The 9,721-nt window shown below is 39.6% G+C and overlaps 1 protein-coding gene and 1 long non-coding RNA gene across 3 annotated transcripts in view; one reads left to right on the top strand and one right to left on the bottom strand.

Moving 5' to 3' along the window:
- KYAT3 (kynurenine aminotransferase 3) overlaps positions 1-9,721 on the top strand; it is an 84,002-nt gene that overhangs the window by 15,070 nt on the left and 59,211 nt on the right. For both annotated transcript variants that reach the window (XR_007729243.1, XM_050806596.1), the window contains exons 3-4: positions 8,292-8,350; positions 8,939-9,083. Coding sequence is in view for 1 of the 2 variants with exons in the window: in XM_050806596.1 (XP_050662553.1) it covers positions 8,292-8,350; positions 8,939-9,083 (204 nt within the window). In the remaining variant the exon portion in view is untranslated. The remainder of the gene's footprint in view (positions 1-8,291; positions 8,351-8,938; positions 9,084-9,721) is intronic.
- Positions 1-9,721, bottom strand: part of LOC126964001 (uncharacterized) — a 190,248-nt gene that overhangs the window by 134,203 nt on the left and 46,324 nt on the right. The gene's annotated exons all lie outside the window — the stretch shown is intronic.

Here is a 9,721-nt window from a genome sequence, read left to right as displayed (position 1 = left end):
TAGAGCTTGCAGGAATGGAAGTTGCTCTGGGTGAGTCAGTGAGTGAGTAGAGAGTGAATGTGAAGGCCTAGGACGTTACTGTACACTACTGTAGACGTTATGAACACTGTGTACTTATGCTATATGAAATTTATTAAAACTTTTTTTTGCCGAGTGCAGTGGCTCATGCCTATAATGCCAGCACTTTGGGAGGCCGAGGCAGGTGGATCACCTGAGGTCAGGAGTTAAAAACCAGCCTGGCCAACATGGTGAAACCTCGTCTCCACTGAAAGTAGAAAAATTAGGAAGGGCACGGTGGCTCACGTCTATAATCCAGCACTTTGGGAGGCCAAGTAGGGTGGATCACCTGAGGTCAGGAGTTTGAGAACAGCCTGGCCAACATGGTGAAACCCCATCTCTATTAAAAATACAAAAATTAGCCAGGCCTAGTGGCAGTTTCCTGTAATCCCAGCTACTCGGGAGGCTGAGATAGGAGAATCACTTGAACCCGGGAGGTGGAGGTTGCAGTGAGCCGAGATTGCGCCATTGCATTCCAACCTGGGTAACAAGAGTGAAACTTCGTCTCAAAAAAATAAATAAATAAATTTTTTAAATACAAAAATTTGCTGAGCGTGGTGGCACACGCCTGTAGTCCCAGCTATTCAGGAAGCTGAGGCAGGAGAATCACTTGAACCCAGGAGGCAGAGGTTTAGTGAGCCAAGACCGCACCACTGCTCTCTAGCCTGGGCAACGGAGTGAGACTCCGTCTCAAAAAAAACAAAACAAAACGAAAAATCTTTTTTCTTCAATAATAAATAGAAGACAAATTCACCTACTGTAACTTTTTTACCTTATAAGCTTTTTAAATGTTTAATTTTTCACTCATAATAACACACAAACTATACAAAATATTTTATATCCTTATTCTATAAACTTTTTTCTATTTTTAGAAATTTTATTTCATTTTTTCACTTTTTTTGTGTTAAAAACTAAGACACATATGTTAGCCTATTCCTACCCAGAACTGGATCATCAATATCGCTGTGTTCTACCTCCACGTCTTGTCCCAGTGGAAGGTCTTCAGGGGCAATAACATGTATGTAGCTGTCATTGCTATGATAACAATGTCTTCTTTTAGAATATCCTGAAGGACCTGCCTGAGGCTGTTTTACAGTCAATGTTTTTTTTTTTTTTTTTTTTTAGTAAGGGTACACTCTAAAATAATAATAAAAGGTATGGTATAGTAAATACATAAGCCAGTAACATAGTTGCTTGTTATCAGTATCGAGTACTATGTACTGTATGTAATTTTATGTTCTAGACTTTTATATGACTGGCACTGCAATAGGTTTGTTTATACCAGCATCATCACAAACACATGACTAATGCATCGTGCCACAATGTTACAATGGCTCCACTAGGCAAGTAGGAATTTGTTTTGTTTTGTTTTGTTTGAGAGGGAGTCTGGCTCTGTTACTCAGACTGAGGTGCAGTGGTGTGATCTCGGCTCACTGCAATCTCCGCCTCCCGGGTGCAATTCTCCTGCCTCAGCCTCCAGAGTAGCTGGGACTACAGGCGCATGCCACTGTGCCCAGCTAATTTTTGTATTTTTATTAGAGACAGGGTTTCACCATATTGGCCAGGCTGGTCTCGAACTCCTGACCTTGTGATCCACCCGCCTCAGCCTCCCAAAGTGCTGGGATTATAGGCATGAGCCACTGCACCCGGCTGCAAGCAGGAATTTTTACCTCCATATAGTCTTTTTTTGTTTGTTTTTGAGATGGAGTCTCTCTCTGTCACCCAGGCTGGAGTGCAGTGGCATGATCCCAGCTCACTGCAACCTCTGCCTCCTGGGTTCAAGTGATTCTCCTGCCACAGCCTCCTGAGTAGCTGGGACTACAGGCACTTGCCACCATGCTTAGTTAATATTTGCATTTTTCATAGAGACGGGGTTTTACCATGTTCGCTGGGATGGTCTCAAACTCCTGACCTCAGGTGGTCCGCCCACCCCGGCCTCCCAAAGTGCTGAGACTACAGGCATGAGCCACCATGCTCAGCCTGCTTCGTATAGTCTTATGGGACTACCATCATATATGCGATCTGTCATTGACTAAACGTGTGAGGCAGCACATCACATGGCTCTGTTGTATATATAATGTAAAGCTTCAATAAATGTTCATCAAAAGTGAATGTGTTTAGTTTGATAGAACCAGATGACTATAACATTGAGGATATTATCTTTCTTGTGATAATTAGTAGTTTTGTTACAATAGAGTACTCACCTTCCACATCAAACTTTAAAATGAGGGGGAAAAGAGCAGAGACCATATTATTAAAATGCACAGTAGAAACACCAAAATGCAGGGCTGCATGCTGTGGCTCATTCCTGTAATATCAGCACTTTGGGAGGCCGAGGTGGGCAGATCATGAAGTCAGGAGATCGAGACCATCCTGGCTAATGTGGTAAAACCCCATCTATACTAAAAATACGAAAAATTAGCCGGGCATGGTGGCACATGCCAGTAGTCCTGTGTCCGGAATTTATTCCTTCCTGTGGGTTCTTGGTCTCGCTTACTTCAAGAATGCAGCTGTGGACCCTCACAGTGAGTGTTACAGCTCTTAAAGATGGTGTGTCCGGAGTTTGTTCCTTCCAGTGGGTTGGTAGTCTCGCTGACTTCAAGAAGGAAGCGGCAGACCCTCGCAGTGAGTGTTACAGCTCTTAAAGGTGGTGCGAACCCAGAGAGTGAGCAGCAGCAAGATTTATTATGAAGAGTGAAATAACAAAGCTTCCACAGCATGGAAGGGGACCTGGGTGGGTTGCCTCTGCTGGCTGGGGTGGCAGCTTTTATTCCCTTATTTGGCCCCACCCACATCCTGCTGATTGGTCCATTTTACAGAGTGCTGATAGGTCCATTTTACAAAACGCTGATTGATGCGTTTACAATACTTTAGCTAGACACAGAGTGCTGATTTGGTGCATTTAAAATCCTTTAGCAAGACCCAGAGCACTGATTGGTGTGTTTTTACAGAGTGCTGATTGGTGCATTTACAATCCTTTAGCTAGACGCAGAGCACCAATTGGTGCATTTATAATCCTCTAGCTAGACAGAAAAGTTATCCAAGTCCCCACTCAACCCAGGAAGTCCACCTGACTTCACCTCTCAATCCCAGCTACCCAGGAGGCTGAGTCAGGGGAATCACTTGAACCCAAGAGGCAAAGGTTGCAATGAGTTGAGATCGTGCCACTGCACTACAGCCTGGCCAACAGCGAGACTCTGTCTCAAAAAAAAACACCAAAATGCATTGCAAGACAACAAGACACTGGAAATAACAAATGCCCAGCAACAGGGGAATGAATGAGTAAAATATGGTACAAAAACAATCAAAAATATACATTGTAATTAAAAGTGAAATTTTTATGACTCAGAAAATTCATAAAATACTTAAGATACAGTACTTTGTTAAGAGACAATTTAAAATATTTTTTAAATGACATATGATTGCAACTACAAATCCCTACTTCATAGATCTAAAAGACAGTAACAGTTTGGGCCCCCCAGCATCCAGGCCCCCCATGAAAGGGGTGCTCACTTCTGCTCTTCGTGGTCCTGAAGTGTGATATCCATCTGCTTCCCAAGCCTGCTTCTCTGTTTTCTCCTCTCCCCTCTCCAACCATGAGCTTTGCGTTTTCTATATCTGGCCTTTTCTTGCACTTATTATTACTGTTACTAATATTAAACTTTTTGGCTGTAACCTTGGCTTCTCTGGATGAAGACTTGTTTCACAGCCCATACTACACAGATATCCACAGCCTCAATTCCCCCAGTTCAGGCCATCATTTAGGAAGACTTTTTCTGTACCTGTCCCATCTCACCTGCCTCAGATCTTATAAGAAGAGTCCTAAAAATATATATAATTGAAACTTTGATGTACTAGGGTCTTAAGATCATGGGTTCAACATATACCATTAGTGTTTTTCATCTGTCCAAACTAGACTTAATCTTTTCCTTACCTTTGTCAAGATTGCCACCTGGTGGTGAATTTCTAGAACTTCATTGTTTTAGCTTCAAGTTAGCAAAAGTAAGGTTAAAAGATGCTACCTTTGATTTCACTAGCAGTTTTGCGTTAATAACATGAAATATAGACCTTTAATCGCCCTGGTAGCCAAAGTCATATAACAGGGTTAGCGGATCCAAAAGTTATACAAGCCTTATAGACATTCCCTTACTTGCATGGGACTCATGCCCTGATTTCCCCATAGGATTCCAGGTTTATTTTAATTACCTGATACTGGATCTGCTCTGAAAAGTAGTTCTTACTTAGACAGTGAGCGTTTGCATCTGCTGCTGAATCTTGGTGACTCCAAACATTGTATAGTGTCTTGTAAACTTTCACCAGTGTGTTAGTTCCCTCAGGTTGCCTTAACAAAGTACTACAAACTAGGTGGCTTATTAAATAACAGCAGTTTATTCCCTCAGTGTTCAGGAGACTAAAAGTCTCAGATAAGTATCAGCAGGTCCGGTTCCTTCTGAGGGCTGTGAATAAGACTGTTCTATACCCCTCAACCCCACTATCATCTGGTGATTGCCTGGAAATCTCTGCCTTCCTTGGCTGGCAGGAGCATCACCTTAGTCTGTGCCTTCATCGTCACACAGGGTCTATGTCTATGTCCAGATGTCACCTTTTTGTAAGACCACCAGTCATACTGGATTAGGGTTCACGCTAATGACCTCATCTTAACTAATTACATCTGCAGTAACCCTATATCCACATAAGATTACATCCAGAGGAATTGGGAGTTAGGACTTCAACATATGAAACTAAGGGGGGACATGGTGCAACCCATAACAACCATGTATCTCATTATACCGCCAGACTTCATTTCTGCCATGTTGTTTTTCACAATTATTTGCTGCTCTTCCCTGCTGGACAGTTACATTTCCTTGCCGCACTGATGGGAAGTTTAGCCGTGAAATTGCTCTACCCAATAAAATATGAAAAGAAGCGATGTGTGCACATCCTAACAGAATCTTTTAAGAGCCTCTTCCTTCTGCCATGAAACAGGCAGTGTTCCAGGTGGAGGCTGTTTCATCAGCCTATGTCTCAGAATGACAGTGACACAGACCAGGGCAGCAGCTGAACCTCAATGGATATGTAGTATAAGCAAGAAAACCTTTATGATTTTAGGCCACCAAGACTTTGGGGTCATTTATCACTGAAGCATAAATTAACTTTAGCTGACTGACACAGCTAACTGACACTATAACTTCACCCTGTAATGTGAGTGAGGTTTTTTTAAAAAATTCATTCATCAGATAATTATTAAAAACTTGCTATGTGCTAGGCATATAACTATATGTTGGCCACTGTGATGGTGTCGCCTTGGCTATGCCATGGTACCCAGATATTTGCCAAACATCAGTCTAGGTATTGCTGTGAAGGGGTATTTTAGATGAGATTAACGTTTAAATCAGTAGACTTTCAGTAAAGCCAATTACCATCCATAATATGGGTGAGCCTCATTCAGTGGAAGACCTTAAGAGGAAAAGACTGAGGTCCTCAAGGAAGAGGGAGTTCTTCTGACTCCAGTTACAGCATCAGTTCTTCCCTGAGTCTCCAACTTGCTCTGCAGATTTCAGATTTGCCAGCCCTCACAAACACATAAGCAAATTCCTTAAAATAAATGTATGTATAGCTCACATTTATTTCAATGTTTCATATTAGAAGTGTTTCAGTCTTTATTTAGAAGTATAGCAACGTTTTTGTGACCAGAAATATGCTGTAGAAACTGAACTCTTATTTATCTCAATTAGCCTATGGTAAAATTGGTCATGCTGTATATCATTTTGCTTCAAGTTGCAGTTTCCAAGAACCTATATGACACTTTTAAGTGATGACTTGCTGTACTGCATTTAATGGAAGCACATAGGAGAAGCACCTGACCCTGACTCGTGGAACCAAAGAAGGCTTTCAGGAGAGAATGCAGTCAAATTTGAGAACTGCACGTGGCAGGTGGAATACGAGTTAGCCAAGTGCAAGGAAGGGTGGTGGGGACCAGGAATTGGACTGAGTAGAGAACATACATTCTCAACAAGGGCATGACCTACCCCAGGAGAAGAAAATGGATGCTTGGCAGACAAGATAAATCTTAGCTATCACACCGTTTTGTCACCATCCAAAGCTCAATCCTACCTGACAAAATTGCATTCCTCTTAATATTTAATTGAGGGGAGGGAAGATGACTAGGAAAAAAATTCTAAGAAAGTCTCCTTAGGTGGGCAATGATTAAAAAAAAAAAAAAAATTGAGAAACGTTGGTATAGAAAGAGCATTTGGGCATAGCAAAGATCACACATGAAACTACTGAAATGAGAGAGAACATGGACTATTTGAAAAATTAGAATGGGTGTGGCATAGAATTGGGAGGGAAGAGGAAGCAGGAGGAACAATGAGAGAAGAGGCCGGTCTAGAAACAAATTTTAAAGAAAATTAAACCTGAAAGTGCATTTCAACCTCAATTACCTAAATAATTTTAAGTAAAGTTGGACTTTGCGTCTAAATTATCTACAACACATCATCCTCACTTTTTTATGTATAAATCATCCTTTGTGTTTGTGGTCTCTACTGAATGAATTAAGCTTTAAACATTGTTTTAGAGACAGAAAAGAGCATTTGTTAAGATATATGTTTCTATCTATCATGCTAGAACTTGGTAGTTGTACAACTGTTGTCTCTGGAATGGCATCAGGTTCAGGTGGGTAATTATAATGCTATTCGAGCAAGCGTTTTAACTTCTAGAGAATTTTCATGTGATTTACTTCACTGGAGTTTCAAAGACTAAAAATATGAGACTAAAAAAGGTATTTTTCTTGGTCCCATTATTTAGAATAGAATGAGAACAATGGTCTATTTAATAACCATGATCGTTATCTTCTTCCCAGATTGAATTAAAATTACATTAATATTCTATTAGAAAATTCTTTGCAAAAATGCTGTCAATCATTTTTTTATTTCTACCAGCTTGTTAACAATGAACTCAAAGCTAATTCAATACTTTTGAGAGATAGTATAAAACTCAATTTTAGAATCTAAAGAACTAAAAAATTGTATGCTATGTGATAATTTTAATTCCTATTTTTCTACCACAGCCTTAGCTTGCTTGGTATAAGTAAGCTCATCCTAAATTTATAATATACTTTTAAGAGGCAGCATTCTAGTAATAATTTTAGAAGGTCTTATTATATAAAAGACAGTATAAAATTATATAATAGTTCTGAGTATGGATTCTGGAGTCAGACTGTCTGGGTTCAGATCCTGAGTTGAACTTGCTTGGGTTTAAATATTACTGGCTTTCATAAACTTGAGCAGATATGAAAAGCTGTGTGATGTTAACCTCTCTGTACCTCTGTGCCTCATAGTTTGAACTATGTAATACGACTACTACATATTTTTTAAATATACGTTAATAATGAGGTAATTATGTAAAGCACTTAGAACAGTACCTAGTACATACTCAGTACTCAATAATGTTAGCAATAATTACGGAACCCCTTAGTGAGCAGCTTTAAAACCATTTGTTGAGTCTTTCCTATATGTCATACAAGGAACTTACTTGTGAAACTCTTAGTACGTCTTACCTAAAATGATCTTCAGAGCATGGCTGAAGATATTTTTTTGAACTGACTTTTAAAATATTATTATTGTTCTCTTTACTACATTACAAGCCTTCAAACTGATTAGCTTTCTAGGGTAGGATGATACTTTTTGTCCTTAGGTGAGAAGATGAACATCTAAATTTCATTTTTAAAAAAGCATTCCTTCCAGCCAAGCATGGTAGCTCACACCTGTAATCCCAAACTTTGAGAGGCCAAGGTAGGAGGATCATTTGAGGCCAGTAATTTGAGGCCAACCTGGGCAACACCACAAGACCCTGTCTCTATAAAAAATACAAACAAACAACAACAAAAACAAAATAGTTTGACACAGTGGGATATGCCTATAGTCCCAGCTACTCAGGAGACTGAGACAGGAGGATTGCTTGAGCCTGGGCAGTTGAAGTTGCAGTGAGCCAGGATCACACCACTGCATTCCAACCTGGGCAACCATGTCTGAGAAAAAAAAAAAGGCATTCCTTCAGTAGTAGGTGGGAGATGAATTCCTCTTCAGAATTTTGTGTTGGAATCTAAGATTTATCTTTATGGAACTACTATTTACATGGAAACAGTAGGGGAAAGGAAGAAAAGTGACCCATGATTTACTGGCATTTTAAAATTTTGACTAAGGCAATTCCTTGTCAATATTTATGTATTTCAGAAAATGTCATTGAAATTCACAAATGCAAAACGGATTGAAGGACTTGATGGTAATATGTGGTGAGTATCTTAAAATAAATAATAATAATTTAGTGAGGTTTTCTACATATTTGCACATCTTTAGATGGGAGTTTTTTTGCCCCATCTATAAATAAAGGTCCTCATTTAATTCATCCATTAAATGAAAATGGAAGGAAGTTAGCAATCCATATACTGAATTGTTCATTTGGCACATGTGCCATGCCCTGTGCTGGACACTGGACATATGGGATAGAAAAGGACAATGCTAATGCCCTCATGGAACTTACCTTCCAATCCAGGAACTTTTCTTATTAGTTCTGTTCTCTAATAGTTGATGAAAGAACTTAGCAGCAGCTGGAATTGTTGAGAAAATATATATATATGGTTAAAATATGGGTAGCATGAAACTGAGGTTTGTAAGGGACATTGGATTCATAAATTCAGCCATCATTCTATTTGGTAAACTGATTTTGTGGGTGGTAAATTTTTGTTGGAAACTCGTTTTTTAAAATCTATAGGACTAAACTAGGGTCTTATTTGTCAGTTTTGTGATAAGACTATAAGATGTAAAAAAGCAAACTTTATAATTGTAGAACTTATTAATGTTAGTATTTTTTTCAATCTTAGGATTGAATTTACCAAATTGGCTGCAGACCCTTCTGTTGTGAATCTTGGCCAAGGCTTTCCAGATATATCCCCTCCTACATATGTAAAAGAAGAATTATCAAAGATTTCAGCAATCGATAGCCTGAATCAGTATACACGAGGCTTTGTAAGTATATCAAGACCATATGGGGCGTGAGCTTTTATTTTATATTAGGGTGTGTGTGTGTGTGTGTGTGTGCGCGCATGTGCACTTCTGTCATTCATATGTAAGTGACTTTCTGGGACCAGCTGTCCCATCCTAGCAACACAGAAACTTCTGCCCTTGCCCTATGTCCTGGGATGAGCCTTCCTCTACTTCCAGCCCTTCTACACTTTTCTTTTGGCCCTTACTTTACTGTTGCTCCAAGATAGGATCCTATGGCAACAAGATAAGGAACAATATTCTCTTGAGATATGTCTTTTCTATCTCATCAACATTTATGCAGCCTCAGCACTGACCCTTTATTTAATATACTCTATACCCAACTAGTTACCTTTTTCCTCCCTGTCCCAGCTCACTCCCATCCTTCTGTAATGAAATGCCTAGGATAGCCAAAGATTTTCTAAATCAGATGTACCTTTGAACTGTAGACTTATGTCTGTTGTGCCAAGAGCCATGCAGTTATCATATGTCTGACCACTTGTCTTTTCCTTTCATGATATTGTGGGAAATGGGGAGGGGAATGGTATAGGAGGAAGCCTTTTTGGCTTTTATAGTGGTCTAACTATAAAAATCTATAGAAGGATTTTGCTTTGGGAATAGCA

The sequence above is a fragment of the Macaca thibetana genome, chromosome 1 (assembly GCF_024542745.1).
Source record: "Macaca thibetana thibetana isolate TM-01 chromosome 1, ASM2454274v1, whole genome shotgun sequence".
Lineage (NCBI taxonomy): Eukaryota > Metazoa > Chordata > Mammalia > Primates > Cercopithecidae > Macaca > Macaca thibetana.
This window is presented reverse-complemented; position numbering and strand designations above follow the sequence as displayed.